The following is a 20,659-nucleotide window of genomic DNA, read 5'->3' as shown; positions in this document are numbered from 1 at the left end:
TGCCCATCAGCTTACCCTTGGTCGCCTCTTTCGAATGGGTCTATTCTAGGGCGGCACCACATGACAGGGGAACATATTGATCTTCAGAACATTTGTATCCTATGACCTCCTTTTGATTTTAGGTCGAAAAAATCTTTTTTAACCCACTTAAAAAAAGGAGTATAATTCATTATTCAAGTTAATGTGTATACAATATAAGTACTCTTAATAAAAATGCTCACTTTGTATAAAAAATGTATATTATAGATGTAATAACATGACTGTTATACTTTTACATTATGTTATATCGATTACAGCTAAGCCAGAAGGGCGGGCGCGGACCCCAAACGTACATACGAATACTCTTTAAAAATGTGCAATAATATATTCTGATGAAGTAAATATGTAATGTAAAAGAGAGGACAAGATATGTATATTTTTAGTTTGAGACTTAGAACCCATTTGATATTGGGTGGACCAATATTTTAAATATTTTTTGCTTAATTTTTGATGTGAGTAAACATGAAATTTTAAGTTCAGTGTCGTTTAAAAATAAGACTAGATGGAGCATTTTCTTGGTTCTTCCTCAGCCGCTAAGCGGCGAAGTCCAGTACCCGTTAGTAAAACATATAATTAGAAACTTTTAACGGATAGTTGTGACAAAATAAATTTCTTCTTGAAATTGGTAGTCAATCTTGAAATCCCTGGCCACAAAATATACGAGAAGAAAAAAAATAAAAACGTTTTAAAAAAATCGAATATAACAATTGAAAGTAATTCTGTATTCAAAAAATAACTCTGGCTGGCTGCCCGCGCCCGTTCCCGCCACGCCGCAGCCCTTCAGTTCAGTCGTCTTCGTCACCTGAAGCGCCATTCTGTTGAGGCTCCTCATCCATACCAGCATCACCCATACCTGCCAAGACGATCAATTAGGTATATCTGCTATTTTTATTAACGTATTTAGTTTGTTCATTTTCCTTTCGCGTGTCTACTTGAAGAAATTTCTAAAGAAATAAGTAGTACTTTTGTATTTAGTTTTCTATTTGTAAGTTTTATATTTACAAATTTGTTGTGTATATAACTATAAAATAAATAATGAAAAGGTTATCTGTTGAATCTAGTGGGAGTCGATTTAATTTCACCTGTCCAGCTACAGAGTTGAAATTATCCACGTCTCTTCAGTTGTCATGACAATGCATTTTTATGATAAGCATGAACACATGGTGCACCCAGAATCGGCTTCGAGGAAACTTCTCAACGGTTTACTGCACGTACATTATATTTTGTCACGCACGCTTAGAAGTTTCCGTCTAAAAAATTAAACCAATCCATCCATCTTACACCTTCCCCTCGCCATTGTAACTCTAGTGTGTCGGGTCACAGGCCCCTCTCACCATGGTCCTCGTCCTCCTCGGCGGAGTCTCCGGCGACCTCAGCGTTCTCAGCCTCCGCGCGCTCCATCTGCCGCGCCAGCTCCGCCTCGTCCGTCGCGGTCACCACTTTAGGCTGCATGCAGATAAATTCAGTTTATCAACTTCAAATTGTTATTTATTATCAACTAGCTTTTGCCCACAACTTCGTATGTGAGTAAAAATCCGTTTCCCGTGGGGATTTCAGGAAATCCTTAGTGCTCCCAGGACACAGCTCCTAGGAACCTACACACCAAATTTTAGCTTTCTACGCCCAGTAGTTTCGGCTGTGCGTTGTCTGTCAGTCAGTCACACGCAAGAGTTTTATATATATTGATGATTATTATTAGATATATTGATATATTGATGATATTATAGGTTGATGAAAAAACTTTTGTTATTGGCAAACAGTGGTGTCAGATTTTATTCAAATGTACAGGTGTGTGGGTTCTATTCTCGATCCCAGATTTCATTTCATTATTGTTTTCAAAATCAATTGAAATGCTCTGACAAATATTTGACATTATTTTTGCGCCTACCTGGCTGCACACCAGCGAGCTAAGTAGTCAATGTGAACTTTATTGTCAACGAGGATAAAATAACGAATGATGTCTGTGTAAATATATAATGTAGGTATATATATATTTTTTTTGGAAAAATATTTTTAAAAACCTTTTGATGACGTGTCTCACTGCCACTGCTTGGCAAATGTTTCTCTTATTAACCTTATTTTCCTACCCATCTCGATCCAAGGCTACATACACATATAGAAAAAAAAGGCTACTTACAGCCATCTGCACGTTGAAAACTCCGCCCGCGGCGATGATCGTCTCCTTGATTTTGTCGATCGCGTCCTGTAGTGTTTTGAGGCCGTCAGTTTTCTCGGGCGTCGACGTCGTCATTACTACAAATTAAAAATTGTTTAAAATAAATAATGAGATGAAAAATTCTGTAATCGCCCAGGAAACCTTCCTAAGGAATCATTACACTGTCTATTGAAATAACTCTCATCAATATCTTGGGTAGTTTTAAAGATCTAAGCACACATAGGCACAGACAGACAATGGGGAGCGACTTTATTTTATCCTATATAATGATGATTATTATAAATTTATGGAACCAGTTCCTAACATACATTACTCTTCATTAAAGTATATATTTAGATATAGATTTAGTGCAGAGTTAAACTGCATTAGACAGCAAATTATCTTCTACTTTTATCTCACTTACCATATAAAGGTGGAGCTATAAGATTAATTTTGATGGGCATTTCACTTGTGGACAGAGCGAGGCCAGATTTCAGAGCCGCTCTCACTGCATCAATGCCTTCATAACCGTAGCACGCACACTCTATATCAGCTCGGATCTTTACCGCTTGTGACGTGAGTTTCCTCTTGATGTTTGCAAGGAGTACCTCCTTGGTTTTCTCATCAAGACCGCATTCATTTAGGACTGAGGGATCCCTGTAATTTTTTGAATGCTTATTAAAAATCATGTCAGATGTCTTTAGGTGACTCGAATAAAATCTGACACAACCACTATTACTTTATGAAAACAGTCTTGCCATGGTATTTTATGATATAAGATGACATGAACATGTTATTGTATTAGTAGTATAAAATAAAATATTACTTTTAGGAAACTACTTTTGTGGTTAATGTTGGAGGACTTAAAAGATAAAACAAGACTATCATGCACATTTTTATACCTTAAGGGGTAGACAGAGCCAGGAGTTGCGAAACTCTAAGACAATATTTAGATGCCATTGTTTTTTTTACTAGATTACAAAATGAAATGCCAAATTGTCAAAATATAATATGTGTCAGTTATCGTTTTATATGAACAAATCCCATTTAATTCCACATATTTGGCAAAACATAAAAATAACTTACACAGCAGCCTGTTTGAAAAAATCATAGGCCGATGCTTTCTTCTTGTATTTCTCTTCAAAATACCAAGCAGTCCTTTTATACAGTTCCTCCAACTGTTCAGAGTTCTCATAATGCAGCAACTCGGCAACATGCCGGAGTATGGAGTTCACTGCCTTGGCTTTCGCATACCGCTCTGTGCATTTGTCTATATCTTCTGCTGAGACACGACGTTTTGACAAGTCAATATAACCTGAAAATAATTTTTCACAATTAAAACTTACAAATGATGCTGCTTTATACATAGAGGTTTTCTGTACAACTTAAATTGAAGTAAGTGTAGTAAAAAAGAAATATTGGATTACAATTTAATAAATATAATTTCATCATAACTTTCTGTTATAGACGTCTTATTGTATGTAATAATTGAATATTAGCTTCAGAAATTAAAAGTTTGCCAAACATATATCTCATATAATCTAGAAAATTTTATTCTAGTTAAAATTTAATGTACGCAGAGAAGATACATGGGATACTTATTTCCATTCTTGAAATAAATGTATTTGATTAAATATGAAATGAGTTACGTACCTTTTTCTTTATCCACTCTTATGACCACAACAGGTTCAGTTTTGCCGACCCTAATCAATTTGTTGATGGATCTAATTCGACGTCTCGATAACTCTGAGAGGAGGATCATGCCCTCGATATTGTTATATTCCAGTAGATGGACGTAGGCGCCCATCTCAGCGATGGATCTCACGTTCACCATCACTACATCTTCTACCTCTGGATATTTCTCCTGATAAAATCGACAGGAGAGAGGCATCTGCAAAGGTAACGAAATATAACCTATAAATTTCACAGTCTTGTTTAATTTTCTAACTATTTGTAAAGAAATGAGCAATATGTCTACCTTGCCGGATTGTTTATAACTATTTGACTTATTGTATTCTTAATTTTTGTTAAGATATGAAACACTAAAAACCGTTCACGTTGACTTCTTCGACGACAGCAAAAGCAAAGCAGAAAGCAGGCAGTCAGTATGACAGTAGGTACTGAGCTGAGGACAACTATCGCGTTACGATCTACGGAATATACACTGGAAGTATGATGGCAAGTGACTTTCCAATACTAGAAAAAGTAAAAGTCGTGTAGAGTTTGGTGAAAACGAACGTTTCCTATATTGCCATAAGAATTAATTATGTTAATCAATAGATTGTTAAATTAAATCGATTATGGTTTATATTTTAATATAGTGTTCTAATAACTGTGATATTTTAATCATTAAAATATTACATTTTTCTTATTAGTAAACAAACACTCTATATACCAAAAAATATTTGGTTTAGCAAAACTGAAACCGTTTATTCATCTAAATCTAATCTTAAATAGCTACTAATAGCAATAAAAATCGTGTGTATATCTGATTTTAATCATAATTTATGTAGTTTTGTATAATAGTAAAACAAAGTTGCTTTCCGCTGTCTGTCAGTCCCTCTCCCTATGTATGCTTAGATGTTTAAAACGACGTAACGGATTTTGTTTAATATACCGAATGATTCCTGAGGAAGGTTTATGTATATAATAATTTATAATGGTTTGCCCGGTTTTGAAACGAGGCAGGGCCGCTAGTAATAAATAAATTATAACGCAACTAAGTTGCAGTTGCAAATTGCATAGCACTAAATTACGAACACGTGTTTCTAATGTCTTCTATTATAGGTTTCAGTTTCAGACCACAGCCGATAATATAAAGGAGTACTGACGCATTCCACATGAGGCATATGTTACAGATGTCTTTCTCGGAAGCTGACCCTAATTGCGTAGGTATCCTTGACAATGTAAATTAGATCCATAGTATCCATAATTAGTATAGCAACACAATTAGCAACGTATAATTACTAAACGCTTGTTATGTATTAATTTCCTTTTTAAAATCGATATTAATTTCCAGTAAATTCTTTGCAAAACGCCAAAAAGTTTTATAAAGTTCATATTGAGTTCGGCATAACTGTTAGGTATATCTAACTTCATAGTCGTATTCCTCATGGCTGAGGGTCGTGATTATTACGTGGAATGAAACACACACAATAACTTTCTTGGCATTATTAATAGGTATAGGTATATCTGAGGTGTCTGTTTATTACTAGGTGTTATGAAGTTGTATATCCATAATGATTGTTTTAAATGAATATAGTACTGAACCCCATGGTCCGTGGTAAATAAATTTTACCTGAATGATGGTCTAGTCTGCGTTATTGATCAAAATCGGTCCAGTAGATATGGACTAATTAAAATACAAAAATAAATCTTTTACCGCCAATGCCTCTGAAGGTGGTAGTTAATCTCATGTTCGTATTACATCCTGCATTTGTGTTATGCTGATTTACTTTCTCATGGTGACGCTCGAATGTCACAAAGAATGTATCCATTGAAAACAATCAAACCATCAGAAACATGAACCTATCAGATTAACAAAGTATCGCGTGCGCTTACAAAACATCACTTTAGCGACAACACCCTGGCTTGAATCATGTGCACAATTGCGGGACGTTAAATAGACTGACGGGAGACAAACTAATTGATATATATTTACGCGCCAAAACTTAGCGAATGTGGCAGGAGTGGCGGCTCTCGTGTGTGAATATTTACATTATGAAGATTTATTAATCGATTATGATTTTGATTGCCGAATACCAGTATGAGGCTGTATAGGTAAGTTGCTTTGTATAATTTTGGTATTAGTGTTTTCTTTTAACTTTTCTTTTTCTTGACTGTGCCGGAAATATCTACCTATGTTCAAGTTTTAAACATAAGTAAATAACGACGTTACCTATGTACCTAGCTGTAATGTTTTTATATCTGTGTACCTATGTAGGTAGCTAACCTACCTACCTACCTATTTTTGTCGGCCCGAATTTCTCCCGCCAATAATTTTAACGTTAGTTTTGTAATGATTCTGAAGAAATATTTATGTATGTAAGTACCTATTTATATACCTACTACTTCCAGGTTTTGAGCTGTTATATTTTTGGATTAAATAGCGCCAATTTTATTGTTATCAAAACATGTTAGATAAACCGCCCGTCCGTTGCGCCTATTGTTGTTATTGTTTTTGTTTCATTTCAAAAATGCTTTTCTCTAGTGAGCGCGAACACAAAATAAGTTACTTCCCCTCCTCGCAGACAACGCGGGGATGTTATCCATTCGTCTCGGAAAACATGCATGTTCATGTATTTTTTCTAACAAAACTGTTAGAAAAAATACATGAACCTCTAATCGGTTATCAAACACGAAAACACGGAGCTGCGGATATTGGTTGAGGAAGCCGGATCATCAGGTTCTGGTTCCCTCAAATATAAAACAATATGTTCAATACGACTTTAACTTTTTTTACATCCCTTATGTATAGCCTTTTGGGCCTTGTTCGCACGGACGGATGTAAAAAAAATTGTACCGTGTTGCTTGTGGTTTTGCTCTACAATCACAACCACTCACTCACTCTCAATCACTCCATATCCACCCATGGATATATACAAGGCTTCTATGATGCACACAACCTAGGTAGATGATAGACAATTAAAGCATTCCTAAGAAAGGTTGTGTAGGTAGGCGGTCGGTTATAAAATCAGAGCCGGATCTTGAAAATTTTAAGCTTAATTTTATACGCCGACATCGGACTGCGGCATCGCAGAATGCAACTGGGAACACGAGAGATGAGAAAGAGATGGAGCTAAGACATTAATATATAGGAACACTCACCGACTATGCTAATAACATGAACAAGTCAATCTATGTTACACTATAAGTAGTGCGTCATAACAAGCAGTCGTTAATAAACAAGAAATGGTAACCTATCAGAGGGTCCACAGCCACACGTATTACACGGGGAACAATATTTAGCCAGACATTAGATGTCTGGCTAATGGCTACGCCGGTCCCGTCTGGCCCTGGCAGAAGGGGCAAACCCGAGAAGAGCTGGCTTGATGTCGTCAAGAATGTACTCGTAAAAGTACCCACCCATCACACTCCCTCGTCTCCTTCCAGTTTTTAAATTTACCCAACTTATTAGGTAATATATTTAGCTCTTCATTCAACTCTCTTTTGGTCTGCCTTTAGTATGTTTCTGCTGTGGCGTGCATGTTGAGATTACCTTAGGACATTTAGGACGCTTTATAATTAAATTCAGTATCAAGACACAGCTGAAGTGAACTGAACGTCATGCGCAGTTCGTTGAATTGAGCAGTTAAGAAGCCGCACTGTCGAAATCGCCGAAATATTTTTCGATCGATCAATAAAACACGCATAAAGATGTCAGCTATCGATCCCCAAATGTAGACCGTTAGATGTCCAATTTATGATCATTAGCATAAATTTATTGTTGAACCAAAATGTCATTGAGCTGAGCACTAAAAGTGCTGGATGACCTCAATTGATAGTTGACAAATTCAGTAATATATCGTTATTAGGTCTCCGACCAAACATCACAAATGTGGGTAGGTATCTACGTGTGTAATTGTATTGTTGTCATGTCAGAATCTATTGTTCATTTGGCAGGAGAGGATCTAGATACGTGTTCGTTTTGTAAGGAGCACCGAAATTAGATACCGCCGAAGAAATCGTACCAAAATATTTCGTATTCCTTACTGTGGGACATACTTAGATAAGCTCATTCTTATGTATAACATAAGAATGCTAAGTAGGTATGTCCTGTATGTTCCTAATGGGGTATTTGTTCGGAGTTACAGTACAAATTACAGTTTACCATAACCAAATTGGCTCAGCTATACGTCACGGCTTAAGGTAACCATGACTTGTACTTATATTCGCGAAATAAATAATTTTATTTAAAAACTCCACAAAATGACACTTTATGTTAGTACTTTTATTTAAAACAATTAAAAACAAATTAAAAAATCAAGAATTTTAGAAAGTTTTCGGGATGCCTGAACTCGTGCTTCGCCACGTCACAGCTCCGAATGCAGTTGCATTCGGAGCTGTGACAGTAAGCAAAAATTGGAGACAGAGAGCGAGTTTCAGTTACAATGTTGATATAGCCTAGGAGTTATTTAATAATCGCAAAAATCAACCACTAAAGTAAACCACATATTTTTTCCTTTTCCGCAAAAATTACGATCGTTTTCACGGGAATCGCGCCCTTGACATAAAAACCTTCGCAGCGATTGCTGCAGCATCATCCGTTGATTGGTACCCGAAGGCCGGCCAAGTGGGCCGGTTCAACTGGAATGACCCGTAGATTTGATGTATAAAGTAGGCCGAATGCACGAACTTCCACGTCGGGTCAATGTTGACGACAACTCATTTTCTGAGTCCGTGCGATTCGTTTCGATCCGATGATACCTACAGATAATTTTTTCAGGTGTTTTTGGGCTAGCAACCTGTCCCTACCAAATACACGTGCGGCCTTCGAGTTTCGCAACGGCTCTGTCTACCCGTAAGGGATAAAGACGTGATACTGTATCAGTATCTATTTTGTGGAAAATAAAATCATAGATAATATTGAATATTCTTTTTTGTAAATTACAAAGAAGAATTTTAAATAGCACATCCACACATCCTTATGCTTACATACAAAGTCCTCTGCCGCATTTGTCTGTCTGATCGCGATAAACTCAAAAACTACTGCACGGATTTTCATGCGGTTTTCACCAATAAGTGAATAGTCTTCCTGAGAAAGGTTTAGGTTTAGGTAGGTATAATTTATTACGTTTTTACCCGAGCAACGCCTATAGACGTGCCGCTAGTTCTTACTAAAATAAAATCATTTCAAATTACTTAGGTATACCTAACGATCCTGGAATAGAATTTTGACTCATCATTGCGAAAGCAGACCAAATGACTCAGAGTAGCAAAGTTGAAAATACATGGCAGTTTTTAGTCATTAATTCATGAGCGTTGCATCACGATATTCACGATCGCTGGAATGGCAAATGCATTTTATTAGTCCAATTTGTGTCCTTTCAGATTTGCCGCGTTCATGACACTAATGTCACCGTACGTGCTCGCTGTTGGGAATGAGATTTCCGGTTAGTATGTATACTTATTTATTCATCTAGTTTCAATTATTTTAATCTTTATTTACTTGAATTTTGGGTATATAGGTACAATGATGCTAAGATCAATAATGCGAACCAATTACCAAGCAAGTTATATTGCAGAAAACTTCACAACACTAGCGCCTTTCCCGTTAGCGCCATGTTCGCCCCTGTTCCCTGGTGATGTGGATTTCCACACGGTCGACCTGATCGCTGTGTTCCGGCTGGACCGGTCGGACACCACAGGGGTCACGCTCGTGCAGGGTTCGCAGGACCTGCAGAGGGCCTACAGGATCGGCGATGGGGCTAATCTGACGTTGCCACTTAAGTAAGTGCTTTCGGTTTAACTAGTTGTTCGCCGCGAATTTAGACCTCGCGAACACAATAATTTTTTACATAATTGTGAATAATTCAAAATCGACTGAACCGATTTTGATGCCCCACGAACTTAACAATTCTATTGGCATATCCTACAACCTTTTAAATTTTATCAATATCGGACCAACGGTTTGAAAGTTATCGCATTATAAACATACATACGTATGTATGAAATTCATAAAGGTGGTGGGAAGACCACACGCACATTTTTATGTTAAAAAGTAATCAAAGAAAAATACATCTCTCAGACAATAATATATACTCTCAGACAGGTGTTCCCCTCTGGTTTGCCTCACAACTTCAGCGTCGTAGCCACCTTCAACGACCATCATTGGCGAAGACCGTGGAGCCTCATCAAGGCCAGGTCGGACTCTGGTCTCGTGTTCTCAGTGACGCTGCTGCCTGTCGTGAAGAAGGTGGCCATCTATGTCGAGAACAGGAGACTCATCTTCAACAGCCGATTGGTAATGTTATTTTTTTACTAGAATATTGGGGGCCGAATGCCTGAAAAAAGTTAGATAGATGATCTCCTATTAACCTTCAAAGAACCAAAGCATTAAGAGAATTAATAAATATATTAGGACAAATCACACAGATTGAGTTAGCCCCAAAGTTTCGAGACTTGTGTTATGGGATACCAACTCAACGATACTATCTTTTATAACAAATACATACATAGATAAACATCCAAGACCCGGGCCAATCAGAAAAAGATCATTTTCCATCATGACCCGACCGGGGATTGAACCCGGGACCTATCGGTTCAGACTTTACCACTGATGAGAAGAATCATAAGTTAGAATATTATTGAATAAATTAGAAGATTTCAATTCTGCAGCGCTTTCATAAAGTCTTGTTTACGAAGACATTGACGAAATATTGTTTATTCCGATGATTGATTTGTAGAGTTAACTTTCAAATCTGTTAGAATTTTATTTACTACTAGAAAAGCGGACTTAATACTTGTACCAATGTAAAGTTTGAATAAATAAATATAAATAAATGCCATCATAAAGTTACGAAATAAATAAACGTTTATCACAATCATAATATCACAATCAGAAATAATGTAGTTATAATTAAGAGAGAAAAACATTAATGGGAAAAATACATTTACACAATTTTGCATAAAGTTATTGTGATTGCTTCCAGTTATACACGCCCGGCTGGCATAAAGTGCACGTGGTACTGTCCAACAGTACTGTCCGTCTTGCTGTAGACTGTATTGAGGCAAGTATCTGAGTTTGTCAAGATTTCGCAAGAACATAATCGTATCGGAAACATCAAAACTTACATGGAAAACGAATAGTTCTTTTTATGTACAGATAACAACACATTCAACCTACCCAAATTTATTGCAAACTCGCCGTTATTACCGCGCTATAGAGCAGGGTAACTTGATGTGCTGTTGATTGTACCTCTCTACGATAAGAGGCGCTGACGCTTCATTTTCCATTTGACGGACACGACTAACTAACCAAAAAAAATAATTATAATAAAACTTCTTATGAGTGGCCATTACCCTGCCTAATTCTTTACTCAAAATATTTAAATCTGGTTTGGGTTTTGTCGGTTTCTAGATAGTAACATAATGCATTAAATTTATGTGGTCAATTCATTCAACGGCTGCGGAAGGAACCAGAAAAACACTCACATGAGAAAGAGAGAGAGAGAGAGAGAGAGAGAGAGAGTGAGAGACTGTCCGTAACGCCCAACGGTATTTTAATTTTCATTACGAAATTCACTGCACAAATATAGTTAAAACAAACTATTAATTTCGTTAAAAAATTCACGTAAAGCGAAAATTATATATGTGCATTGATTTCATTATAAAACTAAAAATAACAACCACAAAACTACTTTCGCACTACCTACTAGTATCGTATCCTTATGCCTAATTATGTAAATTAAGGATTTTAATTAATTGAAAATCTATTCCGTAATTTGAGTTCTTGTGTATAAACCAATTTATTTTTCGTTTACGTAACATGTTCATTAATTATTTCAAATTTTTTGGCCAGCTACAACAAATGAATGTATCAGATCACGATTACAACAAAGCTTCGACGTTCTCCATCGCTTCCAATGACGATGGGACGCCTACTCCAGTAAGTAGCTCTATGAAAAATTAAATGTCGATTCTTTTCATTTATCTCCATGACTTACATATTATATGGCACGAATTTTGCTAAGTATTTCTACCATTTAATGTAATCTTCTTCCAGTGCTCAAGCATTTGATATACTGACAAAAGTTATACTACTGGAAGTATTATATATTCTGTGGTTGTACTAAATATTTCAACAGGTGAAACAAACAGTTGTACTACGACATACATCTACTTGGTAGGAACGAAAAAAGGCAGTTTTCTTTTAAAGTTTTCTTACTCAAGTTTTGTTTTTAAAACTTTCCACACATAGGTACCTATTATGCCGGCTTCACACTATCGCAGAAAAGTTCGCCGGTCTACGATGAATTCCGCATACATTGCTGGTTTATTATTGCGGTAAACAAAAGCATTCATACTAAATTACGCAATGGTCGCAATACGCAAAATAAAATGAAAATTAATCCATCACCACAACTTCACATAGCAAACACTTCAGTACCTCGGCGACTGCAACATCAGAAAACGTCAGCTACAGTAAAAAAAAAAAACAAGTTTCGTGCTAAGTTCCGTTAATATATATGTACAAACTTTGGTATTTTTATCTGTTTATCATTGTCCACTTTATCTTTGTCTTTGAAAATCAGTTTAAAACATGTATTTTCGATTTTTCAGATAGATCTCCAATGGCTCTCGCTGAGCTGTAATCAATACAATCTTACAGAAGAAAGTTGCGAAGAAATTGTGAGTCTTATGATGCTATACCTGGGCTATATCCATGTTGTACATCTATACGTCTGTCTGTTCCGCTTTCAAGGCTAAACCGCTTGACCAGATTTTGATGAAATCTGGTATGCTTATAGTTAAAGACTCCCGTTCAAACATTGGCGTTTTTAAAAAAAAAATTCGACATTATATCTTTTAAATATTTGACATTGACAGAACGAGACAAGATATATTTTAAATAGAGAATTGTATTATATTGAAATAAGCTGGCTGGAATTTTAGATTCATTCAACATTATGTTTGTATTTTATGTAACGTTTTACATGAATAAGAATGAGAATGTAGGTAAAATTTGACAAATATCTAAAATCATATTCTGATATAATAATAATAAAAAAATATATATTTTAGGACGAGCCTGAAAATTTGATAGCATCTCCCGCCCCTCAGGTACGTTTCACATTCACTATCTATTTTAAATAAATATTAGAATATTCACAAAATTTATTCTAGAAGTAATTTTTAAATTCAAAATATTTTAAGTATAATTAGTAGTAAGTAGTTATATATTTATTGATCTTATTTTTATGTTTATTTTTTTATCGCTTTCAGCTCTTTAATACCGGTTCCTTATCGTTGGAAAGCCAGTCGTTACCAGTTACTTGTAATACCACATGTCCACCAGTAAGTACTTAGCTGACTCATGTGTAGTAAGTAGCTATCATAGACTACCACTAGCTTCCGGTGAAGAAAGAAATCACGTGGAAACCTGCACACTGGTTGGCTGTTTTATTTATTTTGTATGGTAACTAGTAACTAGTTGCCACTGCATGGCGATAGTCGTAAAAATCACGTCAGATACCTTTAAGTGACCTACTCTCTATAAAAAAAAGTAGTACTTAGCTAAAACTATTAGATAAATTCGTACGAAATACAAAACATACCTAACACAATCACTACACTAAATGTTCGTTGAAATTTAATTAACTTAATTTCTTTTAGGGGCCAATGGGGCCTACGGGGTCAAAGGGAGAAATGGGATACAGAGGATTACCTGTAAGTTTTCATGTTATTTTAATCAAATGTACTGTTTAAAAGTAGTAAAATTCTTTAACATTGTCCTCAGAATTTAGCCTTTTATTTAAACGTGTCAATGTTAATTACAGGGTATAAGAGGAATTCAGGGTATTCAGGGACTGACAGGCGCTCCAGGTTTGCGGGGTGAAAAGGGAAACACTGGAGCACCCGGGCCACCAGGGAGTCCTGGGACTGCAGTGTACAATGTAAGTATAATTGTACATGTTAAATTGTAATAAAATGATTCAGATTTTACCTTTCGAGCTGCGGACCCAAGAAAAAGAAGATTTGGTAATCTGGAATCACTAGTGTTGATCGGTTGTTCCGCTTGGCGATGGACAGAAGAGTTTTCGAGAAGAGCAATTTGTCGCATTACTTCAAGGCGACAAATTTCCGGGACTGGCATTTTTGTAATTATTTAAATAAATAAATATGATATTTCAGATTAAATTTATGTTGCTGTTTTTAGTATAAGTTTAAATAATAAACAATTTGTTTTAATTTTATATACTATGTAATGATTTTTATATACATATTCCTTAATTAGGCCCCTTTAATATTCAGGGAACATTCGGCGTTGGTTCCCCTGGATTACCAGGACCATCTGGCCCCAGGGGTGAAACAGGAACCAAGGGACAAAAAGGTGAGAAATTGTCCAATGTATTACTAAAACCACTATCGAATGGAGAGTGATCTACTTAATGTATCAATAAAATGAAATGAATTATTTATTGAATAAAAATAGTTTATTCATTATTCAAGAAAAGAAAACTCGAAGTTATACCATGTGCGTTGTCGCGAAGTGTTTGGCCTAAAAGTTCAAGCTACCACGAATCATATATCCTTTAAAATTGTCTCAAAATTTATTGCGAACAGTCGCGTACCCTTTTGTTTTCATAGCAAGTGATAGAGATAACAAAGATTCACCCTTGCACGAAGTCTTGACTTCTTGCAATTTCAAGATACAACTGTTCCGGACAATATTGAAAAAGCTTTGCACTATGGTTATCCCATTGGTTTACACGACAGCGCAGCCAAGGCGTAAAAACATGGAGGGAAATAATTATAAATATATAATTTTGTTTTTTCAGGTGAATCCGGTGAGCCAGGCATAGTTGGATTTGCAGGACTGCCTGGTAAAGATGGACGTGATGTAAGTATGATGGCACTAACTGTGGTAAAATGTTACAATTTTTGAACATAAGCTTACATGTAAGATGTACAGATACCATTATACAAAATACCATAATACTAATATAAATTAGTATCTGTTTTTCGACTAATACATTTAGTGTAAATGCGAATAAATTCAAATGATGGCTTATCATATGACATGTCCCAAATGCCTCTCCACTTACTCTTATCGCCCTTACTTATCTCAGTATTTCTCCGACTTTTTAGACTCAACAAGAAAAGGGAGAAATTTGATAGCACTCATGTTTTATACTTATTTTATTATTTTGCAATCAACACAGAGAGTTACTTACTCCGCTGGCTGGTTCAGCGGATCTAAGTATAACTTGTCCTTCACAACGAGTAAGCACCAGAGGCTTTCATTCCCCGCGATGGTTGACAACAGTGTAATTTTAGCAGAGAGATATACATAGTAATATGAGTAAAATATTTAACGGATCGCAAATAATAGTGAAGATATGTATTTTGATAGGGTGAACCGGGTCCACCAGGATCACCGGGTCCAATGGGACCGCCAGGTCCGGCCGGGGCACCAGGCGTCGCTGTGTTAAACACCACTCACGGTATTTCTTTACATAATTACGTTGACTTTCGTTTTAACAATTCAAAATATAAAAACTATTTATTCTTCTCTTATCTTCGTATCATGATGAGTATTTTACATCGTAAGTTTGCGAGCGACTGGTATCTGAACTAACCAGAAGTAATTAAAATCTCACCAGCAACACACCTCCCCATGTATACAATTTATTAGAGACTCGTAATCTATTATAGACTAGTAATTTATTATAGACTCGTAATATATAATTATAATTTTTTTTGTAGGACTAAAGGGAGACAGAGGTCCTCCAGGTAGGCCTGGGAGAGACGGTGTGGATGGGTTAGTAGGACCGCGCGGGATAGATGGAGTTATGGTGAGACTATATTGTTTTAATCGATTTTTGATTTTTATTATTCGAAGAGATCAAATGTTATTATTTCTTTCTAGTCTACTAAAGCAATTGCTATTTATTATATTTGTCAAGGAAGTGTGAGAAATTCGATGATGTTCCCAATCAGTAATTGGGAAGTCAGTTGAAAAAACTTGAGTAACTCATAAAATAACTAAATGCTAACATCATTTTAAATAAAATAGTTTTTATTTTACACAGGGTCCTCCAGGTTCACCCGGTAAAGAGGGGCTAATGGGGACGACGGGACCTATAGGGCCTCCGGGATTACCGGGACGACCGGGCTTTGACGGAAAAAGCGGTCCGGAAGGACCACCGGTAAGATAATCAAATATTTTATTTCTTGGTACGAGATCTTTTACACGTATAAGAAAATATTATAAGAAACGACAGAATAAATGAAACGGTCAAAATATAGGTAAAATGGAGATGTGTGCCCGTGTTACAAATAATATGACTTGTAAATGACGTCTCAGTATATATCTAAATATAGAATCTAACTATAGTTATTTAAAATAAACAAACTTTGAAAATATAGGGTCCAATCGGTCTCCCTGGTGTCATGGGACCGCCAGGACCTCCTGGAAAGCCAGCGTATGCAACCTCAGTTGCAGTAACACCGGGGCCTCCTGGGCCTGAGGGGCCAATAGGGCAGGTATAATATTATTTTCCATTACTATGCATGTTGTGAATTTTTAACATTTTTTAGTTTACATTATCCCACTTCTGGGCAAAGGTCTCCTCAAGGCAAAGTTGTGATATTAACTTTACTTAACTCCTAATAAATTCATAATTAGTTAAATATACTACTATACTATGAAATACTATGGTCTCTTGGTTGGTTTGCTTTTAACACCACATTGTATATGTGAACTCTTGTTTGGACCTTACATTTGTATACAAATTTTCATCAAAATCCATTTAGCAGATTTTGCGCGCTTGGTATCAAACTTATAAAATATCAGCTGCACGTCCCGGCTTCGCTCGGGTAAAAGCACAATAAAATTATGCACCTAAACCAAAAAGTTTTTGAGTTTATTGCGTTCATATAGACAGACACGACAGGGAGACTATTAAATAATAATAAGGGTAACATTTGTATGTTAGAAAGGTGAGCAAGGTTATCCAGGAGTGCCCGGGAGAGACGGCAAAGATGGCTTCCCCGGAACTCCGGGGAGACCCGGGCCCCCGGGGCTCCCGGCGCCGTATAACAGTATTATCCAGGTAAATAAAATTATATATTTTAAAAAGCTTTTATTTAACTTGACTTGTATGTATGTATGTATGTATGTATGTATGTATGTATGTATGTATGTATGTATGTATGTATGTATGTATGCATGTATGTATGTATGTATGTATGTATGTTAGTACAAATCTTGCAAGTTAAATTGGACCCGATGTCCAATTCAGTTGAAATTTTATTTCATTTAATAAATAAAATATATTCTTGGTAAAAATTGCATAGCGAGAAAATGTTTTTTCTAGCTGTTTGAGTCCCACTGTTGGGCGAAAACCTGCAACAACTTCTTCCACGCGTTCCTATACTTTACGTGTTTTTGTCTCTTGGGTTTTTCTGTCGATTTTTTTTAAGTCATCCGAATATTTCCTTAGGCCTTCCTCTTTTCCTGTGTCTGTCGGTTGGAATCCATATATCCCTTTTCATATTATGTTCCATATTTTCGTTGCTGTCGAACAAAATGTTATTGGAATCTATACATATAATAAAACTGTAAGTGGGCTATGTCTGTACATAGGAGATATTAAAGAAAAATAATTATGAGGTGTCTTTAAGGGGAACATAATACAAGACAAATTGATAATGATAAATTTAATTTTGTAGTTTTCATTCGGAATGTGTGTGTGAAATTTGACATTGCATTATTTTAAAAGCCCTTAAGCTCGTTTAAGTGCCGCCTAAAAATTATGCCCTGAATCTGTCGCGTCGTGAATGAGTGAATTGTCTTATATTTTCTGTCTTTGTCATTTTCTTAGTCGAAAGTCAGTTCGTTTCTTTCCTTTGACTTCTAAAAATATATTTCATTTTCTCACAGCCGCAGCCGCCGTCATTATCGGAAAACGAAGTTAGAAATATTTGTGAGGATCTCATAAGATGTAAGTAAACATGCTAAAAAACAAAATTTACGAGACTTATGCACCTATTTGAGGTCTGTCAAATAATCTGTGTGACACTGACATCACCACATCAGTCTTTATACCAATCTGACTTATATGTGATAGTTTTCACATACCATCGCTTGCTTCTGATGAAGTAAAATGTGGTGGCTGGTGAGGAAACATGCTCCCTAGTTGACTATTACATTGTAGTATATGCGATTACTGCCACGAGATGGCGGTAACAGTAATGTAAGATGCCTTTAGGTGACTAATATAACTAATTGCTAAACTAGATGTGGATGAAAAGATTTTTCAAGAGACAATTGTGTTCAAGTAATCTGAAACTTACATTGTATTACTACAAATGGTTTTGGAGAGATCACGTCATTACCATTCGAGGTGTTTTTGTCATATTACACTCAGAAACCTTTATCAATCGTTTGGAAATTAACCACCAGTGGTTAACCTCATTCCTCATTACAAAAGTCGTCTGCATGGGCACCTCACTCTCGTGTATTCTGCCGCCAAACAGCAGTGCTTGCATTGTTGTGTTCCGGTTTGAAGGGCGACAGAGGCGGCGTGATTACAGGGTAATGTGGCTAAAGATGTTTGTTGTTGTGTCACGATGTTTTCCTTTACCGGAAGCAAGTGGTGGTTGATGAAAACTACATATGAGTCAGATTTGTTTACAAACTCATAGGCACGAGTAGGATTCGAACCTGGGACCTTTCGATCCACAGACGGGCGTCTTAACCATTACACCACCACCGCTTCAGGTTTCTGCTTGGTTGTATGTAAAAAACCGTAATAGTCATTATTTCAATGTAGTGCGTCTCCAAGAAGCATTGGCAACGTTACCCACAACACAGAATGCGAGACGAGGACCACCAGGAAAACCGGGGCCACCTGGTCCACCAGGTATGATACTACTACTGCTTTTGTTATTATATCTCCATCTGTGGCCTTAATGGTCATCATGCCTGACTGCTACACTGAAGGTCCGAGGTTCGATCCATTTCGGACCCAAGGTTCCCCTGGAGGGCACCCCTGGGGGTGCCATGAGAACTTTAATTCGGACCCATGGCACCCCTAATTTAATTAGTGCAGTGCTCTTGAATCCACGGTCTGGTCAAGACGGAATATAATATTTTTTATGTATATGTTCATCAATAAATGTTCAGTGATAAATCGGACGCTATCAATAATGCATGATGTGCTAATATAATCACATTGACTGGCCGTTATTATTATATATATCTCTCTCTCATCGGAGCGTATTCGCAGTTTCTTCCCCAGCCGGTGAGCGTCGGAGTCCAGGGTCCACTTTCCTATCTTTTCATCTCCACCTCGCCACTGTTGTACACATCCTTAGCTGTCAGACCTTGACCAGATAGATACTCTTAATTTCGGTCTGTTTGTCACGCTTTAATGTCTAAACAGCTTGAATAGATATAATTAATCACTCAGGATTAAACATAACGCAATAACTTGGCAACAACTAGTCATTAATAATTCAATTCAAAAATTTATATACCTAGATAAGGAAACGTGCCTCTCATTATTTCCTTATCTATATAAATTTTTCCACCATGTTTACTTATGTATACGCTTTTAGGAGCGTCTGGTGTACCAGGAGACATCGGTCCACGTGGGTACCCGGGGGAGACAGGTGAACCAGGCGCGCCTGGTAGTTCTGGTAAAAATGGGGAGAAGGGGGATAAAGGGGAGAGGGGTTTTGGGGGAGTCGGGCTACCAGGGACAGAAGGCCCGAGAGGAATTCCAGGTAAAAACATTTTTTGCACACGTTTTCTTTTTTAAGTTCTGTAATTTGAGTCAACTTTCATATCTGGGTGATTTGCAAGTTTCTTCCTCAGCCACGAAGCGTCGGAGCCTCTCATGTCTATGCTCCAGGTCAGGGTACGCTTTTCTTCTGTTTCGGCGTCCGAAGTCAAATCAACTAATTATCTTGTTTTAAAATGTCCATATGAGAAATGTTTATGCAGCTATCTACCTAATGAAATTGAATACCTATTTTTTTAAATCCTAAAATTAAAATCTCAAATCGATTTCAACATTATCATATTCAAATAAACTCTACAGCTACTGATTCAATGGCGAATAAAATCAGATATTAAGCTTGGGTGGCAGGTGGTAGTACTTAAAATTAGGCAAAGATCGTTAAGTATTCTCTACGTATTCTAGGTCCCGTAGGTCCTCCTGGTCCAGAAGGAAGACGAGGAGATCGTGGAGACCCGGGTCGAGAAGGTTTGTATAAAATTAGTTTATTGAAATAAAATGTTATAGTCATATTATCATAATTATATTTGGATAATATGAGAGGCTCAATGTGCAGTGGTTAGCGCGCTCGGCTTGTGATAATGGCGGTTAAGACACTCAAATCGGTCGGTAATTGGATGGGTGATCAAAACTATATTACTTGAGCTCCTCCGTGCTTCGGAAGGCACGTAAAGCTGTTGGTCCCGGTTATATTTGCAGTCGTTAAAACTCGCCAATCCACAATGGGTCAGCGTGGTCGGTCATTGCCTACACAAGGAAGGCCTGTGCCTCAGCAGTGGGGATATTTAAATGGCTGTTGATGATGGAATAAATGATGATTTAATAAAAAAACTATGCTTATCAGGGAGTGTAGGTCCTCGCGGAGTGCCAGGCCCGAGGGGCTCCTGTGACTGTCCCACGCCCGCCTTCTACGCGTACGCAGCGGGTAATGTAAAAGGACCTTAAACTAAGTGTACTTACAAAAGTGATAATAATACTCAAGTATTTTTATGAAAAT

The 20,659-nt window shown here is 36.8% G+C and overlaps 2 protein-coding genes across 2 annotated transcripts; one reads left to right on the top strand and one right to left on the bottom strand.

Annotated features, from left to right (window-relative positions):
- Window positions 1-221: 221 nt before the first annotated feature.
- On the bottom strand, window positions 222-4,321 carry eIF2alpha (eukaryotic translation initiation factor 2 subunit alpha). Its single transcript, XM_053762111.2, has 7 exons — window positions 4,173-4,321; window positions 3,848-4,085; window positions 3,281-3,509; window positions 2,619-2,851; window positions 2,177-2,292; window positions 1,374-1,485; window positions 222-892 (listed from the first exon to the last, which is right to left on the bottom strand). The coding sequence occupies exons 2-7, from the start codon at window positions 4,083-4,085 to the stop codon at window positions 825-827; spliced, it is 996 nt and encodes a 331-aa protein (XP_053618086.1). The 5' UTR covers window positions 4,173-4,321; the 3' UTR covers window positions 222-824.
- A 1,439-nt stretch (window positions 4,322-5,760) lies between these two features.
- On the top strand, window positions 5,761-20,658 carry LOC128679859 (collagen alpha-1(IX) chain-like). Its single transcript, XM_053762334.2, has 23 exons — window positions 5,761-5,974; window positions 9,245-9,306; window positions 9,439-9,643; window positions 9,962-10,157; window positions 10,846-10,923; window positions 11,715-11,801; window positions 12,476-12,544; window positions 12,938-12,976; window positions 13,139-13,210; window positions 13,529-13,582; window positions 13,693-13,809; window positions 14,168-14,246; window positions 14,695-14,756; window positions 15,270-15,360; window positions 15,623-15,711; window positions 15,949-16,065; window positions 16,286-16,402; window positions 16,855-16,971; window positions 17,802-17,862; window positions 18,694-18,783; window positions 19,481-19,648; window positions 20,068-20,130; window positions 20,507-20,658. The coding sequence occupies exons 1-23, from the start codon at window positions 5,961-5,963 to the stop codon at window positions 20,605-20,607; spliced, it is 2,148 nt and encodes a 715-aa protein (XP_053618309.1). The 5' UTR covers window positions 5,761-5,960; the 3' UTR covers window positions 20,608-20,658.
- The last annotated feature ends 1 nt before the right edge of the window (window position 20,659 follows it).

Source organism: Plodia interpunctella, chromosome 22, assembly GCF_027563975.2.
Source record: "Plodia interpunctella isolate USDA-ARS_2022_Savannah chromosome 22, ilPloInte3.2, whole genome shotgun sequence".
Classification (NCBI taxonomy): Eukaryota; Metazoa; Arthropoda; class Insecta; order Lepidoptera; family Pyralidae; genus Plodia; species Plodia interpunctella.
Note: the sequence above shows the minus strand (reverse complement) of the source record. Positions and strands in the feature narration are given on the sequence as shown.